The 23,703-nt window shown below is 43.9% G+C and overlaps 1 protein-coding gene across 4 annotated transcripts in view; it reads left to right on the top strand.

Moving 5' to 3' along the window:
- Window positions 1-23,703, top strand: part of SYBU (syntabulin) — a 112,120-nt gene that overhangs the window by 79,261 nt on the left and 9,156 nt on the right. For 3 of the 4 annotated variants that reach the window (XM_029591911.1, XM_029591912.1, XM_029591910.1), the window contains 3 exons: window positions 11,277-11,382; window positions 15,569-15,772; window positions 22,421-22,570. In XM_029591911.1, the coding sequence (XP_029447771.1) occupies window positions 11,277-11,382; window positions 15,569-15,772; window positions 22,421-22,570 (460 nt within the window). The remainder of the gene's footprint in view (window positions 1-11,276; window positions 11,383-15,568; window positions 15,773-22,420; window positions 22,571-23,703) is intronic. The other variant, XM_029591913.1, reaches the window with a different exon arrangement.

Genomic DNA, 23,703 nt, shown 5'->3' with positions numbered 1-23,703 from the left:
ATGCTAACTTCATGTTAGACCTTCTATTATCCAAAAGAATAAATAACCGATTCACATTTACCCATTCTAGACCTCTCATGATTTTAAAGACCTCTATCATATCCCCCCTCAACCATCTCTTCTCCAAGCTGAACAGCCCTAACCTCTTTAGTCTTTCCTCATAGGGGAGCAGTTACATCCCCTTTATCATTTTGGTTGCCCTTTTCTGTACCTTCTCCATCGCAACTATATTTTTCTTGAGATGTGGCGATCAGAATTGTACACAGTACTCAAAGTGTGGTCTCGCCATGGAGCGATACAGAGGCATTATGACATCCTCCGTTTTATTCACCATTCCCTTCCTAATAATTCTTAACATTCTGTTTGCTTTTCTGGCTGCCTCAGCACACTGAACTGACGATTTCAAAGTATTATCCACTAAGACGCCTATATCTCTTTCCTGAGCAGTAGGTCCTAATATGGAACCTAACAGTATAACTACAGTATGGGTTATTTTTCCCTATATGCATCACCTTGCACTTATCCACATTAAATTTCATCTGCCATTTGGATGCCCAATTTTCCAGTCTCACAAGATACTCCTGCAATTTATCACAATCCACTTGTGATTTAACTATTCTGAATAATTTTGTATCATCTGCAAATTTAAGAACATAAGAAATTGGGTCCATCAACAGAGACCAAACCAGGCCACAAGAACCTGGCAAGTATCCAAACACCAAGAAGATCCCAATCTACTGATACAATTAATAGCAGTGGCTATTCCCTATGTCAACTTGATTAATAGCGGTTAATGAACTTCTCCTCCAAGAACATATCCAAACCTTAATCCAAAGTTTAATTGTGCGTTGAGTGAAAAAGAATTTTCTCCGATTAGCCTTAAATGTGCTACTTGCTAACTTCATGGAATGCCCCCTAGTGCTTCTGTTATCCGAAAGTTTAAATAACTGATTCACATCTACTCATTCAAGACCTCTCATGATCTTAAAGACCTCTATCATATCCCCTCTCAGCCGTCTCTTCTCCAAGCTGAACAGCCCTAACCTCTTCAGCCTTTCCTCATAGGGGGAGCTGTCCCATCCCCTTTATCATTTCGGTTGCCCTTCTCTTTACCTTCTCCATCGCAACTATATCTTTTTTGAGATGTAGCGACCAGAATTGTACACAGTATTGAAGGTGCAGTCTCACCATGGAGCAATACAGAGGCTTTATGACATTTTCAGTTTTATTAACCATTCCCTTCCTAATAATTCCTAACATTCTATTTGCTTTTTTGACTGCCGCAGCACACTGAGCCGATGATTTCAAGGTATTAGATTTTTTTCCTGGGTGGTGGCTTCTAATGTGGAATCTAACATTGTGTAACTACAGCAAGGGTTATTTTTCCCTATGCAATACCTTGCACTTGTCCATATTAAATTTCATCTGCCATTTGGATGCCCAATCCTCCAGTCTTGCAAGCTCCTCCCTTCACCCCTGTCTTTCTTTTTTGTCTCACTCTCCCATCTTCCCTCTCAGTCTCTAACCCTGCTCCTCCATCTTCCCCTGTCTTATCCTTTCTTGTCCTCCCTCACTTTCCGCTTCACTCTCGACACCTTGCTTACCTTTCCCCTCCCCCCACCCCCAAAATCTCTTCTCTCTGGCTCACAGCCAGGGTTGCCAATTGGCACTATATTTTCAGGGCCAACTTATCTGGGTCTGGTTTTACCCCACCACTTGCATGGTCTCGCAGTCTTGCCTTTCTTATGGACTATAATAGGATAACCAGAACTACAAGTCCCTAATTGCAATGGGATAAAACTGGGATGGTATTACTGCTTGTTGGCAGCCCTACTCTCAAAAGAAGCTAAGCTCTCTAGCTTTCTGTCAACATTCTCAAACTTCTCTCTCCCTCTTTCTGCAAATCATTGTCCTCTATTTTCCCCTTTCAGTCTCTTCCCTCTTTTTCCTCTCTCCATTTCCCTTCTCTTCATTTTCCACCCTCAATTAGCTTCCTCTGTGCACCCCCCCTAGTATCAATCTCCCTCCTCTCAGACACCAGCAAAAAGATACGAGCTGACAGTATGCCTTGCGAGGCCATTGAAAATATTCTCACTAGACTTGTGGTGGGGCTGCCACCTCCTAATTGTAACTCCTGTGCAGACTTCCAGAACATAGCACTGTGAGCAGAAGGTGTTAGCTCCAGTTCTTTGGTCGCCGTAGGTGACCTGGCTGTTGTATTTTTGGAATCCTGGTCACGGTTATGTTAAAAAAATGACACATTAGTATTCCTTGAAGGCTGTTATGTTTAAATAGCATCCACATGATTTATTTTGGTGGCTATGAAGTGCTGTGACTTGGAGAAGCAAAGAGGCTTTTAGCCCTGTTAATCACATTGTTTCACTCTCAGGTATACTGTCTTTATGAATTTATGATTGGATTACGTTAAAACCATCAGAGTTACTTAATGATTCTCTGGCAGATGAATGTAAAATAACATGATCAAGGCAGATGCCAAGAATACATTGGCTCTTTTAACACTTAGTATGTTTCTCTCTCTAGACAGAAGCAGGGGCGGATTGGCCTATCGGGGGATCGGGCATCCTCCGGTGGGCCAATCGCTCCAGTCACGTGGTCTGCCGTGCGCGGCCGTGACAGAGCCGCCCTCAGCAGACCACGTGATGTGTCCTGGGCTGGCCTGGGCGGCGAAATCCCGGGCCGGTCCGACATCGTGAATTTGCCGCTGGACAGAAGGACAATTATCAGTTATGCCAGGGTATGCAAAACATAGATTTCATAGGACCACATCTTAAAATCTACGCCAGATTTCCAGTACTAGAACAGAAGAAAATAGGATAAAGCATAAGTGCTGGCAAGTTAAGAACATAAGAAATTGCCATGCAGGGTCAGACCAAGGGTCCATCAAGCCCAGCATCCTGTTTCCAACAGAGGCCAAACCAGGCCACAAGAACCTGGCAATTACATACATAGAAACATAGAAGTGACGGCAGAAGAAGATCAAACGGCCCATCCAGTCTGCCCAGCAAGCTTTCACACCTATTTGTTTTCATACTTATCTGTTACTCTTGGCCCTTATAAGTAACTTTTTGGTTCCAATTCCTTTCCACCCCCACCATTGATGCAGACAGCAGTGCTGGAGCTGCATCTAAGAGAAGTATCTAGCTAATTGGTTTGGGGTAGTAACCGCCATAATTAAGCAAGCTGCTCCCACGCTTGTTTACCCTGCCTATGCAATTCAGTCCTTGTTGGTTGTCTGAATATAAATCATCTTTACTTCATTCCCCCCTGCCATTGAAACAGTGAGCTGCGCTGGATATGTATTCCATGTGAAGTATCAGGTTTAATTGATTCGTGGTAGTAACCACTGTAACAAGCAAGCTACACCCATGCTTATTTGTTTACCCAGACTATGTAATTCATTCCTTGTTGGTTGTTGTCTGAATATAAATCATCTTTTCTTCATTCTCCCTACCATTAAAGCAGAGAGCTATGCTGGATATACATTGAAAGTGAAGTATCAGGCTTATTTACCCAAACACTAAGAAGTATCAGGCTTATTTACCCAAACACTAAGAAGATCCCATGCTACTGATGCAATTAATAGCAGTGGCTATTCCCTAAGTAAACTTGATTAATAGCCGTTAATGGACTTCTTTTCCAAGAACGTATCTAAACCTTTTTTGAACCCAGCTACACTAACTGCACCAACCACATCCTCTGGCAACAAATTCCAGAGCTCTACTATGCGTTGAGTGAAAAAGAGTGAAAAAAAGGCTAAGAGAGAATTTGAAAAGAAGTTGGCCATAGAGCAGGGAGACTCAGTATATGCAAATTTATCTCATGCGTATTCATTGTGTATATCCTGAAAACCCAACTGGCTGTGGGGTCCCCAAGACAGGTTTGGGAAGCCCTGCCGTAGAGGCAAAAACTCATAGTAAAAACCTTTTTAAATATATCCGAAGCAGAAAGCCTACGAGGGAGTCAGTTGGACCTTTAGATGATCAAGGGGTTAACAGAAACAGAGAATAGGATTAAATGGACAATTTTCTCAGTGGAAAAGGTATACAGTAGAGTGCCTCAAGGATCTGTACTAGGACCCATGCTTTTCAATATATTTATAAATGATTTTCAAAGGAATACGACAAGTATGGTAATTCAGAGTAGTTAAATCACAGGCCGCTGTGCCGGAGCACTCTACCCCACCCCCGAACCGCCGCCATGCCCCCGGTCCGCTCCTTTTTGTAAGCCTCGGGACATATGTGCGTCCCGGGGCTTGCACGCGCCGCCGAGCCTATTCAAAATAGGCTAGGCGCGCGCAGAGGCAGATTTTCTTGGGTTATGCGCGTATGTTACACGCGTAGCCTTTGAAAAATTGCCCCTTAGTGTCCAGACAGATGAATGCAGAACCAGTGGATTATGCACCTCTACCAGCAGATGGAGATTGAGCAAAGCTGAAATCACAGTATATATCCCTTTGCAGTGACATCAGCCCACCAATATTCTCCATCTCCAGCAGATGGTGGACGTGAATCTCCCTGGGGATCACTTCAAGTTTTAGAAGGAGAAAAAGAAGGAAATTGAATTTGCACCACTTTCCTTCATCGAAACCAAATGGTCCCTCCCTCAAATGATTGCCTTGGTCCGGTTGCTGGTTTTTCAGCTGGCATGGACTTAGCTGTTGAAACAGCTGAAAGGCAGCAGGTGCAGGAAGCCAAGCGCGGTGGTGACAATATATGCCCTCTCCCCCCGCAGCTGGAGATCGACTATGTACTCAGCCAGAACGGACTGAACTCAGGTAAAGCTTAAAAAAAAATAGAGCGAGAAGGATGGTCTTTTTGTAGGGCTTCCTCCGGTCTCCGTGCTCGGCACGCCGATTCGCCATTCATTCCCGCCTCTGAGGAAGTTTAAGGGACATGGGAAGCCCTTTTGGGCTAGGCCACATTCTTAGAATTTTCTCTGTGCACCGTGTGGTAGGCCGAGGTGGCATTTTCCCTGTGTGTTAGGCTGTCCTTTTCAGGACCGTCGATTTGTGCGAGTGCGTCCAGTTTTTGTATGCTTAGTTAGATGCCTGCTTGGGCATCCAGTTGGTAGCAGAGTCTAATTTAGGCACGCGCTTTCCTGTATGCACAATCTGGGCGGCATTGAGAGCGCTTAGTTTTTGGGCGCTCGTCAAGGCACAGGGTTGTATACTTAAATTTTGGATGCCTAAACTTTGGGCGCCTATTTTTTACGGGACAAATTAAGCTATATGCACACCTTTCAGTCACCTGTTAAGCATACTGATGGCACCTATAGTTAAGAAACCTAAGCACCTTACTTTATTGTAATTCCCTTTTGCTTGAGCTCCCTGATTCAGAAATACACCAGTTGCAGCCTCTATAAAATTCAGCAGCTCGCTTATTATCTAGAAGCACGAGGTTTGATCATACTACCCCAGTTCATAAGTTAATCAATCAGGTAAACACGCCATGGCTTGGTGCAGGCTTTAAGAATGTACATCCCCTTGTGATTTTTACGATCACAGAACAATGGGCTGCTGGAAATCCCTTCAATCAAAACAGCGCATTTAAGTGAGATTCGAGAACAAACTTTCTCCATAGGTGGTTCTATCTTATGGAATAATATGCCAGAATCTTTGAAATGTGTATTATCTACTCCCAAATTTAAGAAAAGTTTAAAGGCCTGGCTATTTCTGAGATATTTTGGACATATAGCATCATAGGCAGAAGTAGTAAATGGAATTGATATTAGCCCTGATTATACAGTTTTTTTATTTGGTTGGTTTTTTTTGGAATGGCATCTTGAGCTGTTTGTCCTTTATTTTTTTAGATTTTATGTCTGTATTTTAAGTTTGTAAACCACATTGATATATTATGACTTTGCAGTATAAAAGTAATATAAATAAAATTCCCTCTGTGCTGCTTGTCATATTCGGGCATCTCAACCTGGCTTTCCATCTAACTTGTGCCAGCTCTGCTTGGGGGCTTAGGGAGAATTGCCTCAATCTCATTTTACTAAGCCCGGTTCTTCCCAGCCTGATGAGGGCCTCGGTAAAGACGTGTCAGAAGGGCGCCTGACCTTGGAACTCCCTTAACTGGTTCGTCAGTGGGGGAAAGTAGTTCAGTGGGCCCAGGACAGGTGCCTCCTGGATTTGGAATGGATCCTTCTGCCTTTTCTTGGGTGGAATCTTTTCAAGGATTATAATCCTTTCTTCAGGCACAGTCTTCTGCCCCGATCAATCAACAGGTCAGAGTCACAGGTGGTGACCTCCCACACGCCGAATGTTGCAGTAAAGCATTGAAGTACACCTAGTTCGGCAGCCAGTCTTCCTGATAGAAACTCGGATGGCACGAATGATGAAGCCAATCCTTACTCCCTGGAGGAAGGGGAAACTGCTCCGGGATTGGACCTGTATAGGACTATGTTGCAGTTCTTTCATAGAGATGAGTTACCGGCTCTGATTTCCCAAACAATAAAGATGCTGGGAGTCCCTGGGGCTGAATCAGTGGTTGAGCCAAAAAAAAAAATTATATTTTGATTTCTTTGCATAAAGCCTCTTGTTTTTTTCCCTGTTGTGACAGCCATTCAAGAATTGATTAATCTTGAGTGGGGAGCCCCAGAGGCTAATTTCAAAGGGGGATGAATTTTGGAAGGCCTGGATCCAGTGGCAAGAGATTGGTTGCGTTTTCTGAAAGTGGACGTGTCACCAAGCAGAAAACTATCCCCATGAATGCACATGATAGACGGATGCGCACAATAGAAGGATTGAAGCCATCCTTATCAAGCATTTGAAGTAATGGCAATGACTCTTCAGACAGCTTCTGTTTACTTCTCCCTGAGAAAGTCGATGAATCTGGTGTGAATTCCAGGGCAGTGATGGAACCAGCAGCCGCCTTTTTGGCAGATGCAGGCTGCGATTTGATCCGCACCTCAGCCAGAGGAGTGGCTTCGGTAATAATAGCCAGGTATCAGTTATGGCTGAGAAATTGTCTGGCCGATGTGACCTCCAAGGCTAACCTTATGAAGTTGCCCTTTAAAGGCTCGCTCTTGTTTGGAAGTGAGTTGGAGAAAATGGCCAATAAGTGGGGCAAGTCCCCGGTTCCTCAGTTTCTGGAGGATAAGAAGCAGACACCACGTTTCTTTATCATGAGAGGATGTGCTAGGGGATCCAAGTGTTTTCAACCCTACAGAGGAACGGCCTTTTAGAGAATCGACTTTTCGGTAGGTCTCAGTCTGTTCGTCCCAGACAGCCCACAGCCCAGATGAGGCGCAGGCTTGGGTAGTGGAGCCCCCTCCCCCCGCCTCCCCCCCATGCCTCCCAATGAAGGCGTGCCAACCCACTCCCGGGAACAGGAGATAGGGGGTTGCCTCTCTCTCTTATCAGAGGTCGGGATCACGCCAGATTAGTGGGGCTTGAAGTTGATACTAGATGGATATGCACTGGAGTTTTGCAGTGTTCCTCGGGACATGTTCATGGTGTTTCCTTGCCACTCCCCGCAGAAGAAGCAGGCAGTGGAGTGTACATTGTACATCCTCAGTCTGAGAACTGTGATTCAGTGCCCATGGCTCAAGAAAATATGGGCCAATATTCCATTTATTTCATTGTTCCCAAGAAGGAGGACTCCTTTTGTCCCATCCTGGATCTCAAAGGGGTCAGCTGTCATTTGCAGGTGACTCATTTTCGCATGGAAACCTTGCGCTCCGTGATAATGGCCGTGCAGTCGGAAGAGTTTCTGACCTTCTTGGATCTGTCTATGGCAACCTGCACATTCCCATGAAATTAGAGCACCAACGTTTTCTGCAATTCGTGGTTTTGGGGCATCATTATCAGTTTCAAGCACTACCTTTTGGTCTGGCCACCATGGCCAGAACTTTTTCCAAGGTTATGGTGGTGGTGGCAGCAGAGTTGAGGAAGGATGGGATTCTAGTAAACCCATACTTGAACGACTGGCTGATTCAAGCCAAGTCTCTGGAAGAGAGCCTCCTAGTGTCATACAAGATGATCTCCTTGTTTCAGGAGCTCGGTTGTGTGGTGAACCTGGCCAAGAGCAGTCTTCAGCCATCTCAATCGCTAGAGTATTTCGGTGTTCTGTTCAACATGAAGCAGGGCAGGGTTTTCTTGCTGGAGAGTCGTATTCAGAGGTTGTTGGTGCAAATGCCTCTGTTGGTAAACACAATCCGTCCAACAGTGTGGGCCTATCTACAGATGCTCGGCTTGATGGCGGCGACCCTGGAAGTGATGCCATGGGCAAGGGCGCATATGCATCCTCTTTAGCGCTCCCTGCTGTGTCATTGGAGTCAGTCTCGGGACTATTCGATTCAGCTCCACCTGCCAATGGAGGTCTGCTCTCAACTACAGTGGTGTTTAGAAGTGGATCATCTAAGAAAGAGGGTTTCCCTAAAATCACTGGACTGGCTGCAAGCTTCCAGAGTTGGGAAATTCATGGTCAGGAACTGACAGCACAAGGGCGCTGGAGTGCAGAAGAGTCTCTCTGGAACATCAATCGGCTAGAAGCCCGGGTGGTCCAGCTAGCATGCAGTGACAGGTTGCAGGGTCGAGCAGTCTGGATAATGTCGGACAGTGGCCTACATCAATCATCAGGGAGGATCCAAGAGACAGCAAATGTTGCAGGAAATAGACCAACTTATGGAATGGGCAGAAGTGCATCTTTAGGAGATCTCAGCCTCGTACATTGCAGGAAAAGACAATGTAAGAGCAGGCTTTCTCAGCAGGAAGATTCTGGACCCAGGAGAATGGGTATTGTCATACGAGACGTTTCAGCTAATAGTGGATCACTGGGGCCTTCCGTTTCTGGACCAGCTGGCAACTTCTCGCAATGCAAAGGTTGCTCGATTCTTCAGTCGCAGGAGAGATCCAAAGTCATTGGGCATCAATGCTCTTGTGCAGGAATGGCTGGAGGACAAGCTGCTGTTTGCTTTTCCCCACAGCCCATGTTGGGCAGAGTGATCCAGAAGATCGAGGGTCACAGGGGGATGGTGCTTCTGGTGGCATCATTTTGGCCCAGAAGACCATGGTATGCAGATCTGTGATGACGCGTAGTAGACTCCCCCATCCGGTTTCCGGCACACAGGGATCTATTGTGGCAGGGGCCTATTCTTCATGAAGATCCAACTTGATTTTGTCTTACAATATGGCCCTTGAGATGGCTCGCTTGATGAAGCATGGCTATTCTACTGCAGTGATTGCCACCTTGCTATGAGCAAGAAAGTTCTCCATTTCCTTAGCCTACATGCAGGTTTGTCGAGTGAGGCTTGGTGTGAAGATCACGGGGCTCTTCTTCGTTCGTCAAGATCCCGCTCATTTTGGAATTTTTGCAGAATGGTTTGGCCCTTAGTTCCTTAAAGGTACATGTAGTGGCTGTTGTCTGTTTTAGGTGTTAGGTGGATGATGAACCCTTGTCGGCTCATCCAGATGTGGCCCGTTTCTTGAAAGGAGTGAAACATCTTCATCCTCCCTTGCAGTTCCGGTGCCCTTGTGGAGTATTAATCTAGTTTTGGATTTCTTAGCAGGCCCTACGTTTCGACCAATGCGTATCTTTTTCTTGCAGTTACTGACCTTAAAATCGGTGGCGATTTGTTCTGCGCGTAGAATATCCAAGCTGCAGGCTTTGACATGCTGGGAGATGTCCCTTCGAGTGACTCCAGGTGCGATACAGCTAAGGACTGTTCCTTCTTTTTTGATAAAAGTGGTCTCGGATTTTCACGTGAATCAGTCCATTTCCCTGCCATCTCTGGATAGGGAGAGGGATGCGGAGGAATATTGCCCTTTGCAACCCATGGATGTTAAGAGACAAATCGTGAGCTATCTGAAGGTTTCTAGATCTCTCAGGAACACGGATCGCCTGTTTGACCTCCGCGGTGGAAATAAACAGGACAAGCCGGCTTCACGGGCTACAGTAGATCGCTGGATTAAGGAGGTAGTCACTGCCGTGTATGTGGATGCTGAACAGCTGTTGCCTAGTCAGGTTAAGGCTCATTCCACTAGGGTTAAGGCAGTGTCATGGGCAGAAGTGAATTTGCTGTCTCCCGTTGACACTTGCTGAGCTGCAACTTGGTCCTCTTTACACACACCTTTTCCAGGTATTATCATCTGGATGTGCAGGCCCGGGAGATGCAGACTTTGCATGTCCGGTTTTGACTGGAGCATGGGCAGCCTCCTGCCCTATTCAGAAGTAGCTTGGGTATATCCCACTGGTTCTGGATTCATCTGTCTGGACTCTAAGACATGTCTAGTTCCCTGATAATTTCCTTTTCTTTAGGACAGACAGATGAATCCAGCTTCCTGCCCTTGGCTGCTGAATGATTGTGCTATGGTTCTCCTGCGTGTTCCAGGGGTTACTGGTAAATGTTAATCCAGTCCCTAGACTAGTGTTATTACATTCTTTATCTGAGCTCAGTGTTTCCTGTTGGCTGAGTACTGGAATGGTTATCTATTATTAATCACGTTTTTCACTAGTCTGTCCACGGTTGACTTTTGCAGAGAATACTAGCAGGCTGATGTCACTGCAGGGATATATATACTGTGATGTCAGCTTTGCTCTGTCTCCATCTGCTGGTAGAGGTGCATAACCCACTGGTTCTAAATTCATCTGTCTGTACTAAAGAAAAGGAAATTATCAGGTAAGTAGTAATTTCTCAATATGTCGATAGATAAGGACTGCAAGGCTTATCCAGTCTTCCCAAGACACTTCTTGCTTCAACCCCACAAATCCTTCATTGATCTCTGACTTTTCCTTTTCCCTTCTTTGAGGATCAAATAAGGATCATTCCTCTTTGCTTATCGCATGCTTTCTTGAATTTTCTCACTATGCTTGATGGACTCTCATGTGTTCAAATCTACTAGAAGGCTAACATGATTTTCTCACAAATATGTTCTGTTGGGGTTCAGGTGTATCCAAGATTTGCTCTAGTGCAAAAATTGCATCAGAGTTAGCAATAAAAATGTCCCATTGTTTCAGTTGGGAAAACACTGGAGCAAAATGGGGATAAATAAATGTGCTGTCCTTTGTTCTACAAAATCAGAATATGTGTGTTTCTGAAGGAATAATGAAAATAAGCAAAAATGTAGGACACACATGTCTTTTTTTGTTTCTTTGATAGACATATCATAGAGTATGAGATTAAAACGTTTTTGTTTTGGAAGGTTTCTGTAGTGGGTATGAAGAGAATGGCCATGACAAATATTTACATTTGTAACACACATAAATATTTAGATGGTTATTTTTTGATGATTAATAATCATGTTTGCTTTGCAGGGAGTGAAGCTGATTTTAGCTCATCGAGCAGTACGGGAAGTATTTCTGCCCCTGAAATCCATATGTCTGCTGCAGCTGGAAGCAAGAGATCTTCATTTTCTCGCAAGTAAGCCTGGAATCCTTGCTGTCACCAGTTTAAAACAAATCCAAGATTTTTCTTCTTAAAAATAGACCACAGTCCTCAAACCTGGTTTCAGTGTAGTTCTTTCTTCACATCATTGGACTTTTTCAGTTGTAAACTGTAGATGTACCACTATAAGACCTTCTCGGAAGCCACTGCTGCTGTCCTTTTTATGCAGCTGGCACAGCTGAAAGCTGCAAAACAAAACTATACAATTTTTCAAGAATGTTCAGCACATCTTTGGGTTGATTATTGCAAAGCCAAAATTTGCACAACCTCCACATAGTTCTTCTAACACATACCTGCAGAAACGATTGGGTAGACAGTATTGTCCTACAGAATGCTAGGATGGTATGGAACAAATTGAACCAGAGTTGCACTGAAATTCAGGAATTCATGGGATAAACACAGGGGATCATTAGCAGTGAGGAAGGGAGGGAGTAAAGGGAAATCCATTGATCAGCACTACTTCCTTTCCCAGCCTTGAAGAAAAGATAAAAGTTTTAGTGGCATCAGTGAGACCCCAGAGATTCCAGAAATCATATATCTAGAAGAGGACAAGTTTTTTTTTTTTCTGCCAGATCAGCGTGATCTGCTGTCAAAAGGACCCATTTCATTCAAAGCATCTCAAGAGTTGATGTTTGCAGGCTTGCTTCTTAAAAAGTTGGAATTTTAGAGTTTGGATATTCTAAAATCATGATGGTTGACTTAGTATAATTTAGGAATCCACCCGCTACAGACCTGTTAGTAATTCTCAATTATAGTCCTTAAGGCATGTCTGCTATTCATTGTGTAACAAAACATGCAAATGAACGTGATTATTAGACCAGTTGTATACAAACACATATCATGAGCATTCATTGTGGAAAACCTGAGTATCAGATCTGTTTGGTTGCTTTAAGAATCTATATGGGAAAATTGATGATGTATTGTAAACCTGGGAAGGAGCAGATATGCCCTTGCCACTTTGCAGCCACTGTTGTGCTGATCAGGGGAGAATCGGGCCTAGAAGAAATTGCAACCTCCTTCCATCTGAAAAGTACATAGCTTCTGCAGAGAGGGCAGATCCAGATCTAAGAGTACTGCACCAATGGCAGGAGAAGAAGGAACTATCTTGAAAGGACCAGGCAAACTCGGATCCAGGAGGGATGGTCAGTTAACCTGCCAGTTCACTAGTGGGAGAAATTCCTAGTTCCAAGTGGGCATCTCTAGTAGGGCAGAATAGTCCCCGGAAGCCACCTGGGAGTCAGGTAGTTTACCCTGGCTCCCCAGGCCAGAGTCTAAAAGAGGGGTTGTGAACCCCACATCCAGAAGGCATTTTATCTGTGACCAAAGCATAAAAAGGGATTGTGAGAAAGTTTGAAAATGTTCTATTGATAATGTTATGAAAGTTGTGTTGACCTAAACACTTACATGTATTACATGCTAAGTTAAGTTGGGGATATGGAATGAGCTGAAGGGACTCAACACAGCAGAAGGGGGGGGAGCAGGAGCACCTATGCATCTGCCACGTTGCAGTCATTATTGTTGTGCTGTTCCACTCCTCCCCCACTTTCCATTACTTCGCATGCTGCAAGCACAGAGCAAGGTCCCTAGCTCCTATAATCTGCCCTCTAGCAACAAACCCATGACCTCAGGCATAGGAGAACCCAAACATGCAGCTAGATTAACACTCAAAAGTTGGCTCAGCTTTTCTCCTATATCTTATGTACGGTAATGTTTTAGAGGGTTTTAATGAAGAGCTGGTCATTTTTTATGCTTTTCTTTCTACCATCTCATTTTGGTAGGGAAGCTTTTGGTTAGTATTCTTTATCATCCACTTCTGCATAAAACAAATCAAACAATAACAAACAGAACAAATCTTTGCAAATCGAGCTTTCTCTGGATAACCAGTGATGCCCAAAGTCTAGGAGTTGATTTAGGAGTGCTGGTCTGTTAAGATTCAGAGAATGAAAGAAAAGACGTGTAGGGTAAAGACTTTTAGGGAACAATGGAATGTGCACTGTTTTCAGCTGGCTTTCTCCCAAACAGGCCGATACAGTAAAACCCGCGGGAGAGCCGGCGCTCCGAGGCGAGCGCCCGCTCTCCCGACACGCGCACAGGCCACTCTCCTGTGCGCGCGATTTAGTATGTAAATGAGGGCCCACAGTAAAAAGAGGCGCTAGGGACACTAGCGCCTCTTTTTTGACAGGAGCGGTGGCTGTCAGCGGGTTTGACAGCCGACGCTCAATTTTGCCGGCGTCGGTTCTCAAACCCGCTGACAGCCACGGGTTCGGAAAATGGATGCCGGCATAACTGAGCGTCTGTCTTCTGACCCGCGGGCCGATTTTAATTTTTTTTTTTTTAATTTTAAATTTTTTAAAATTTTGGGGCCTCCAACTTAATATCGCTATGATATTAAGTAGGAGGGTGTACAGAAAAGCAGTTTTTTCTGCTTTTCTGTACACTTCCCCGGCACCGGCAGAAATTAACGCCAGCCTTTGGGCAGGCGTTAATTTTTGAAAGTAAAATGTGCGGCTTTGCTGCACATTTTGCTTTCTGGATCGCGCGGGAATAACTAATAATAATAACTAATAATAATAGGGCCATCAACATGCATTTGCATGTTGTGGGCGCTATTAGTTTTGGGGGGGTTGGCCGCACGTTTTCGACGCGCTATTACCCCTTACTATATAAGGGGTAAAGCTAGCGCGTCAAACGCGCAGCCAAACCTGGACTAACAGTGCGCTCCACCGGAGCGCACTGTACTGTATTGGCCTGATAGTTAGATGTCATGATGTTTATCGTGTGATGTGTCCTGATTATGCTTTGTACTTTGTTTTGAAATTTGACTATTTTATTTGTATTTTATTTTGTTGTAAACCATGTAGCAGAGTTCTTCTGTTATAGGCGGTATAAAAAATATCTGTAAATAAATAAACATAACTTCACTCAGGTAGACAGATGTAAAAATTAGAGGAGTGTTTGTCTTGTCTTGCCTGTAAAAATCCAATAATGATTATCCAGCATATATCTTCCAATTCATTTAACACATGATTCATTTTTTTAGTCTGGTTTCCTGTAGTGAAACTGGCCTCATAAGTTCATTGTCTGTGTATATATCCCCCCACCCCCACTACATACACACCCTCCCCATAACTGTTAAACTGTTTTTCCAATTTAATTCAAATTTGTGTCACAAATGGAGCATCCAGTGACCCCCCCCCCAGCTAACACTTTATATGTATCCTTAATGCCCCGTGCACTTAGAATCATTTCTTCTTTATATTTCCTCCAGGCCAGTTCAGTTGAATCACAATCTCAGGGAGATGAAAACACATTTTGATGTTGAGTATTTTTAAAGTTGCTTCGCTATTTGATAGTTCATGTGATCACCAGGACTCCATTTTGTGCCTAATCTCCAATAGGGATAAACTGTTTCTATGATGCACTATTACACATAATTTTCTATAACAGATGTTGTAACCATTTACAGAGATTTTCACATATCTTCTTGTTAGTTAAGAGAACAGATGTCTTTTTTGAGCACATGAGCCCGGATTTTAAAAGGGCCATGCACGCAAATACCAGCAGTTGTGTGTGTGGCTGGGCCCTGCTCACACTGCGCGCATTTTCAAAAGGGCCCGGCCATGCGCTTAACGGCCAATACGAGCACAAGTGCCTGGCCCTGAAAATGAGGCGGGCTGGGGGGGCGTGGTCTGAGCAGGGCGGGACGGAGGCCGGGGGTAGGGGTCAGGTAGATAGAGGAAAGGGAAGGAAGATTAGGCAGGGGGTAGGAACCTGGGGAGGCCCGATTGCATCGCCGCACGTAATATTCTAAAATATAATATTTTATAATATTATAAAATTATAAAATCCGGTGCGCATGTTATAAAATTGGTGCGTCCATGTGTGCATGCGCACGCTTCTTTTAAAATCTACCCCATAATGTATAATTAACATAGCGAGTAGGCAAAAAAATTGTGAATGTGTTGTTTTGGAAAAAAAAAAGAAAGTTGAAAGCAATATAAGGTAAGAAAGTTTTGAACAGTGTTTTGCCTCTTTCTTTTCTGAGATTGCATTTAGGGTTCACTATCCATTTGCATTTAGTAAGTGTGTTATAGAAAAGCCCTGTAGCTTAGCAGCTGCACCTTTTGCTTTTCTTGATATGTTTTTCTCTCTTTTGTCTCAGCCGTGGCTCTCATGGAAGGATTAATTCAGGATCGTCTCACAAGACTGGAAGTAGTCCACCGAATTCACGTGAAAAAGATCTTTTGTCAGTGCTCTGCAGAAATCATTTGAGCCCCGTTAGCGCTCACGAGAACTATGGAGCTTCTTCAGCAAGTAGCAGTAACTCTGGTTCGTACAAAGGGAGCGATACCAGTCCAACTTTGAGGTAAATGTTTTGCAGCTCTTTTTCTCATTTAATACCTCTGCTTCCTCATTTATCATCAGCAACTGTGATGATAGAATTAATTAGCTGGGTCTGTCTGGCAGGATAATTAGGAATGTGCTTCCATTTGAAATAATTCAGGACATTTTAACAACATTTTCTGTGTCTTCAATTCATTTTGTTTTGTTTTCCTCACAGAGCAGCCATCAGCTCTGGCCAAGTACCCTGCTGCAAAAACGTAAAAAATTCAAGGCACACCTCCCACCACCACCGGATGCTTTTTACTCCATTGTGGGCCTTTAAAGTCCAAATAGGGCAGGAGCAATCCCCAGTCCTTCCTGCCCCACTGGATTAGTATTTTGGCACTATCCAGCTATTCCTGAGAGCAGTGCATTTTATAGTATGTACATACAATAAAATGGCGCCATTCTCAGTGCTGACCAGCAGCATTTTGAAATACTGATTCAGCAGGGTAGGAGCAACTGTGGATTCCTTCTGGTCCCACAAGAGACATCCAAAGGAGTGGGAGCAGATCAGGGAGCCTTGAATATTTTAATTTTTGAGGTGCTTGGATTTTTCAGTGGAGAGTTCTATTTTGTTTTATCTTTTGGGGGTTTTTTTCATTCATATTGTTTATTTTGTTTCTAATAAACACATTTAATTGAAATAAACCACAAACAAAAAAATATAAAACCAGAACAGAATAAAAGACCTAGCAGAAATACAAGCACTCCCCTAGTTGGGTTTTTCTGGTAGGCTACTCATTCCTCATGTTGATTGGTGCAGTGGGTTAGTTGCAACAGGGATCCAGTCACAAAGGCTGCAGGGAACTAAGAGGCTAGAATTTTTGGTTCGTAGCCAGGCTGGTATTGGTGGTTGTTTGGAGTATTGTGAGATCATGTGGTTGGAAAAGGGAGGGGAGGGTTGCTGGATGTAAGCCAAAAAGAGGATCTTGCATGCTTAGTTACCCAGGAGGATGGAGTGCAATGAAAAAAGTAAACAAAAACTGTTTTGGATAAGGTCACTATGACTGGCAGCTGGGCTATATCCTTAGCAATGTGGACAGGAATAATTGCAGGCAGGTTGGACCTGCTGATCTGCTTCTGTCATGGTATCTATAGAGACCTTTATTTTTAATTTTAATTTTCTTTTTCTTTGAAAATGAAGTAACTGCCATATTACTATAGGATCAATTTTCAAAAACCCGCAAAAGAGGTCAGATAAGGGAATCCTTTTGCCCTTTTACCTTTGAACAGATATTCAGCCACACTTACCCAGCTAATTGTGTGGCTGAATATTTGGCTACATCCACCTGCTCAAACACTGAGTAGGCCTCCTATTTGTGTGGCATTGTTACCCAGTTAAATGTAGCAGGTTAGTGCAGAATATAGTGGTAACCAATTAATTTGAAAGCCTGTCCCAGGAACGCCCCAAGTTCGGTCTCTTTTTTTCTCTGAGGACAAGCAGGATGGTATTCCTCGCACATGGGTAATATCATCAGATGGAACCCCGACACGGAAAACTTATATCAAAGTTTCTAGAAATTTGACTTGGCTACATTGTCCAGCATGCCCTGCATGCCCTATACCATGCAACCACCCGGGGTCTCTCTTCAGTCTCTTTTTCCGCAGAACTGCATCATCGCAGTCAATGAGTCTCGTGTTTTTGGCCTATTTTGGGAAAATGTTTCTTGCACTTTTTCATGTTTCTTTGTGTGCTGTCTCCAGCGATTGATGCCAAGTTCCTCTCTGTTCTTCGTTTAGCGTCTTTGTTAGGGTTTTCAACATTTTTCTGGTAAGTTTCCCTTCGTGTCGATCCCCCAGGGTGGCAGTTTGGTCAGTGCCGACCGGTCATCGACGGCCATCGCCATTGAGTTTGATTTAGCATCACTTTTCTTTTGTCCCGTCTGGGTTTATGCAATGTCTTCGGTGCCCAATGACCATGTCGATCACAGACCCCCATGATGAATGTATCCTCTGCCTGGGGGCATCGCATGATGGCTGGGGTTGCTGCAGGTGCACCCAGATGACTCCTAAGGGACGTCAACTTCGACTCAACAAGATGGAATGCCTCTTCTGGTCGGAGAAGTCCGAGGCATCGGCATCAGAGGCATCGCCATCAAGGGACCACGGACTGCACCAGTTGACACCAAGCCATCTACATCAGTGGGGCTGTCGGTTCCATTGGTGCCATCAGCTGATAGGGGTGTTGGAGACCAACCATCATCGAGCTCATCCAGGCCAAGGATGTCTGGTTTCTAATCTTTGGCCTTGGCACCGGGGAAGAACTACCAAGTACCAAGGGAAGCCAACACCAGTCCCCATTGATGCACGGTGCCAGGCACGAGGATGCACCAGCTCAAGCTGCGAGGATAGCCAGTCCTCCATCGATGCCAGGGGTGCGTCACAGACTGCATTGGTCCTGGTGCAGCCACCGATACTCCTCTTAGTTCCAAAGAGGATCTGGTCATGCCTCCTCCCTGCAGGTCAGTTTTGGCATTGGCAATGTTCAAGAAGGAGCTTGAGAGGCATGTGCAGTTGGCTTTATAGAGGGCGATGTGGAGCATTGCCACGGCACTGACAGCGCTGGCACCATCCATCTTGGAGCCGCTGCTGAAATCTCTACTTGTGCTCATTGGTGTCTTACCAACCCAGCTGGAGTTGGTTCCCAGGATGGTGCCAATGCCTGGCAGGGCACCATAACCTCCCCCTGCCGATTCAGTGGTCATGACCGGTTCCTCTGAGGAAAAAGCTCCCCTCAGACCGACTGAGCCACCATGACCTACGGTCCCCCATTCAGTGCCATCAGTGCCTACACCGCTGGACAAAGGCTGAACTCCCAGGGCCCCATCCCCAGTCAGTGACACAGATGATGAGGAGCCTTATTATCTCTAGGGGGATAACTCAATGGCAGTCTCTGATGATGCCTCCAGTGGTCTCCCTTCAGACCCAACTCCTCCAGAGGAGTGAAGAAAATCCCCACCTGAGGACCTTACCTTCGCAGGGTTTGTATGGTTGATGGTGGAGGCCATCCTCTTTCAGTTGTTTAAAATCATCGGCTCAGTGTGCTGCAGCAGTCAAAAAAGCAAACAGAATGTTAGGAATTATTAGTAAAGGAATGGTTAATAAAACGGAAAATGTCATAATGCCTCTATATTGCTCCATGGTGAGACTGCACCTGGAATACTGTGTACAATTCTGGTCGCCACATTTCAAAAAAGATATAGTTGCGATGGAGAAAGTACAGAGAAGGGCAACCAAAATGATAAAGGGGATGGAACAGCTCCCCTATGAGGACATGGACCAGTCTTTTATTCCCTTCCCAACCTCCACATAGTTCTTCTAACACATACCTGTAGAAACGATTGGGTAGAGAGTATTGTCCTACAGAATGCTAGGATGGTATAGAACAAACTGAGGAAAGGCTGAAGAGGTTAGGGCTGTTCAGCTTGGAGAAGAGATGGCTGAGGGGGGATATGATAGAGGTCTTTAAGGTCATGAGAGGTCTTGAACAAGTAGATGTGAATCGGTTATTTACACTTTCGAATAATAGAATGATTAGGGGGCATTCCATGAAGTTAGAAAGTAGCACATTTAAGACTAATCGGAGAAAATTCTTTTTCACTCAACGAACAATAAAGCTCTGGAATTTGTTGCCAGAGGATGTGGTTAGAGCAGTTAGTGTAGCTGGGTTCAAAAAAGGTTTGGATAAGTTCTTGGAGGAGAAGTCCATTAACAGCTATTAATCAAATTTATTTAGCTAATAGCCACTGCTATTAATTGCATCAGTAGCATGGGATCTTCTTAGTGTTTGAGTAATTGCCAGGTTCTTGTGGTCTGGTTTGGCCTCTGTTGGAAACAGGATGCTGGGCTTGATGGACCCTTGGTCTGACCCAGCATGGCAATTTCTTATGTTCTTATGAAATAAATGGGTTGGGTATTGTCATTGCCAAACAGACCCTATCAAATTGGCTAGCAGATTGCATCTCATTCTGTTATGCCTGGGTGGGACTGCATCTTAAGGGCCATGTCAAGGCTCATTCTGTCCAAGGCATGGCAGCGTTAGTGGCCCACTTGCAAGCAGTCCCCATGGAGGACAACTACAAGCCTGTGACATGGAGTTCTCTCCACTCATTCATATCTCACTATTGCTTGGTTAGGGATGGCTGACACAATAGTAGATTTCACCAATGTGTCCTTCGGAATCTGTTTGAGGTGTAGAATCCAACTCTCTCCTGCCTAGGGCCCTTTATTTGGGTTCAAACTGACTCTCCCTCTGTTACCAACAGCACCATTGTTGTTGTGCCCATTGGCACCTGGTTTGGGTGTTTCTTGGTCTCCTTTTTTCGTTGGGGGACAGCCTGTACCTAGGGATTCACCCATATGTGAGGGCTACCATCCTGCTTATCTTTGGAGAAAGCAGATTTGCTTACCTGTAACAGATATACTCCGAGGACAACCTGTGGAGTTGGGTTTCTCCTATTTTTTGGTTATGTTATAAGACTGAAGAGGGACCCCGCGTGAACGCGTGGTATAGGGCATGCTGGGCATGCTCAATGTGGCCATGTCAAAGTTCTAGAAATTTTTTCATAAGTTTTCTGTCTCGGGGCTCCATCTGATGATGTCACCCATGTGTGAGGACTAACAACTTACTGTCCTCGGAGAACACCTGTTACAAATAAGCAACTCTGCTATCTCCCAACTAAATTTGGGTGGCTTGTGATTTTAACCTCCCAAATTTAGCCTGTTAGAGGGCCATCATTTTAGCCAGTTAACCATCAACCCCTATGTTACCGTGATGGAAAGACAGATTCCTTCTTGACTATTTGCTCTTGTCATTGCACACTGTAATATAATTTGACAAACTTAACCGTACTTTTACTCTTCTGAAATGAAAATCCTGAAATCTCCATATTGATTTATTGGTCGAATATTTCACTACCTCTTTCTTGATGATGTGTCATTTCTATAATAATCTTTTGCCACTGCTCCCATTAAAAAAAAGCTGTTTATTAATTTCAATAAAAAATATTCTGGTGTATGTCAGTTTAAAATGATGTGATCATAGTAATAGGTGTAATTAGTGAAACCCATGGTCTGAGTATGGACCAGCCATATGCATGCTTGAGCAGACAGAATGGCTAAGGCTTACAAGTAAATTTCAAAGGGTTTACATGTGGAAAATTAGCATATATATGCGTAAGTAACCTGTATTCACTTATATGCTGTTTTATAAACATCTAAAGTATGCACATACTTTCAGTTTCATGTGCACATTTACCAGCACAATAAAGCTGCGTTCTAGAGGCATTCTGGGGCATGGTCAGAAGGTACACACAGAGGTTGCTGTTTAAGAGATATTTGCATATAAATCATCTTAATTTGTGTGCACAATTTTACACCTGCTAAATGACTCGTGCAGTTGAAATTGGACTCATCTATTGTCTGCAGTTTTTGGGTGGGAGGTCTTGGGAACTGCTAAGGGTTCAGGGTGAAGTGCTGAGGGTTTTGCAGAACTGGAGGCAGACTGGTTAAACTGGTGGCGGTATTGGCAAACTGGTCATTTCTAGTATGCACACAAGAAAGTATTTTCAAATGGTATACGCACATACGTTATAAATTACCTCTTTTTCCACACATATATTATATATTTTTATGCACCTAAAATATATGCACATGTGTTTTTAAAATAGGAAGGAAAAGTAAGCACATCCATTGCATTGGAAACATCTAAAATATACATGCATTCTTTCGGAGCATAAGTACACAGCATTTTATAAACTGTGCAGCTTCTACTACGCAGTTTATAAAATACTAGGATAAATCTCCACATCTCCATTTACTTGTGCACATGCAGTAATGCAAATAGCTTTGAAAGTTATCCTCTTTTAGTGCGTTGCTTGCGTTAAAAGGCCCATATACGTGAGTATCTGAGCCATGCATGAGTGATGCGTATTTGAAAAACCGGTAATTATGCACGTATATGCACGTGCACCAGCAAAAACAAAATAGAGACGAGGCCAACAATTGCGCACATAAAGGCATATTTTAAAACTGGCTGCCGCAATGTGCGGAGGGCAGTTAGCCGTGAATGTATACTTCTGCTCTGTTTAGGCTTAAATCGACTGGGTGAGGGGAAAAACTGTGGGGCGTGCAGGCTGAAGAACCAGAGTAGTGTAGATGACCTTGAGACGCATCGGGCAAACTGATGGACTAATGGATAAAACTGGGAATGGCCTTCATATGAGCATGTGTTAAAATCTGCTTCCTTGTACACGTTAAAGCCAACAAAGTCCTAAGGAAGATATGCGAAATACGTTTGCTTGAGTAACCGCTTAAAATTAGGAGCATACATATATACAGTAGGCATATTATAAATTGTACATGCGTAAATGCATGCATGATTTAAAATTCTAGCGTACGTTCGCTTGCATACCCACGTGCACGTGTATGGATGCCCGCGCACTTGCAGTCAACCTACAGAAGACTACGTGTAACACGGAAATATTTGAAGTAGCGCCTGCTAAATTATAAAACTGCTCAATATTTTAAAGGAAGATTTTTCTTGTCCCTGAAAATCATGTGTTTGATCTGAAATAACCACACACAATCCAATTAGAGCACATGAAAATGTATTGTTTTGTTGATTCAGACGCAACATAAGATATGCCTCTTGTGGAGAAAACCATGGCATTAAACCACCATCTCCAGAGCAGTATTTGACCCCACTGCAGCAGAAAGAGGTTACAATAAGACATCTGAAAACAAAATTGAAAGACTCCGAGAATAGACTTCAAGAAAGGTATGTCCTGTCCTGTACTAAAACCGCAGTTAAGTTTCATAAATTCAGCATTGCCCTTTGGATTACAAATTGCCACATGATATATTTTTTTAAATGATAAACACTGTAGAAGCAATCCATAATCCGTTGTTCCTGTTCCGAGAGCATCTTGGCCTCACTTCCTAGCACTATCAGTGCCATTTATGACCTACTCGGTTACAGGGTCTGTTGGTTTTTATATATCTGCTGATCTCATGCAGTCGGTTAGCTTGCAGGATAGTAGAGTTTCTCTCTTGCTGCAGCATAATTGCAGAGCTGAAATTTTTCCAGACAGTGTTCCCGAGGCAAGGCAAGACAGCATTATCCTCCCCACAACCTGCAATTCCACTGACATTGTTTCAGTTCATCAAATGATTATCAACATAAACATAGTAAGCAGTTTAGGGTACAGCAGTCATTCTGAAACAGTAAGCTCTGAGAAGCACTAGTTTTTTGTTTAATGGCATGTTTAATCCGTCCAGTTTGATCAGGGTCACCAGAAGGATTTTGTAGCAGTCCCCATCCCCAGTCCCATATGATTACAGGTTCTCAGTCTTGGCCAGAAGGATAAGAAAAGATTGTCCTCCGCTCATAACTCCGATCTTACATTTGATCTTAGTCAAAAGTACCTTTACTGAAATGGTATGGTCTGATGGTTTAGCATAAGTGCTGGTTGCAAAGGGATCATAAGCACAAAGCCCTATGGGCTGATAGGAGGAGGGACCTACCGTCCTCCAAGAAATCTGAAATTCATCCTTTGTAACAATGGAGAGCAGTAGCTGCCGAATGTGACAGAGACCAGACAGCTAATAGAAGCAGAAAAGAGATTTCTTTCTGCCCAGCTGCCCCTTCTTTCTGCAGAGGGTATTGGTCCTGCCTTCTCCCTTTTGCTAGTACCTGTCTCTCTCACTATTGTTTAGTGTAGGGAGGAAAATAAAGAATAGGCAAGAAGGTTGTAGGCATGGAGTATTGGAGGCTTGGTGACACAATACCAAAGAGAGAGAGAAATACAAAATAGGTGGGATTGGGGAAGAGAAGAAGATGTTCTTGAAAGACAAGCAGGTTCATCTAGTTCCACAAGTGACTCCTATAACAATGCTCGGTGATAAACAGAC

This window comes from Rhinatrema bivittatum, chromosome 2 (assembly GCF_901001135.1).
Source record: "Rhinatrema bivittatum chromosome 2, aRhiBiv1.1, whole genome shotgun sequence".
Classification (NCBI taxonomy): Eukaryota; Metazoa; Chordata; class Amphibia; order Gymnophiona; family Rhinatrematidae; genus Rhinatrema; species Rhinatrema bivittatum.
The sequence above is the reverse complement of the archived record's forward strand: the minus strand, read 5'-3'. Positions and strand labels throughout refer to the sequence as shown.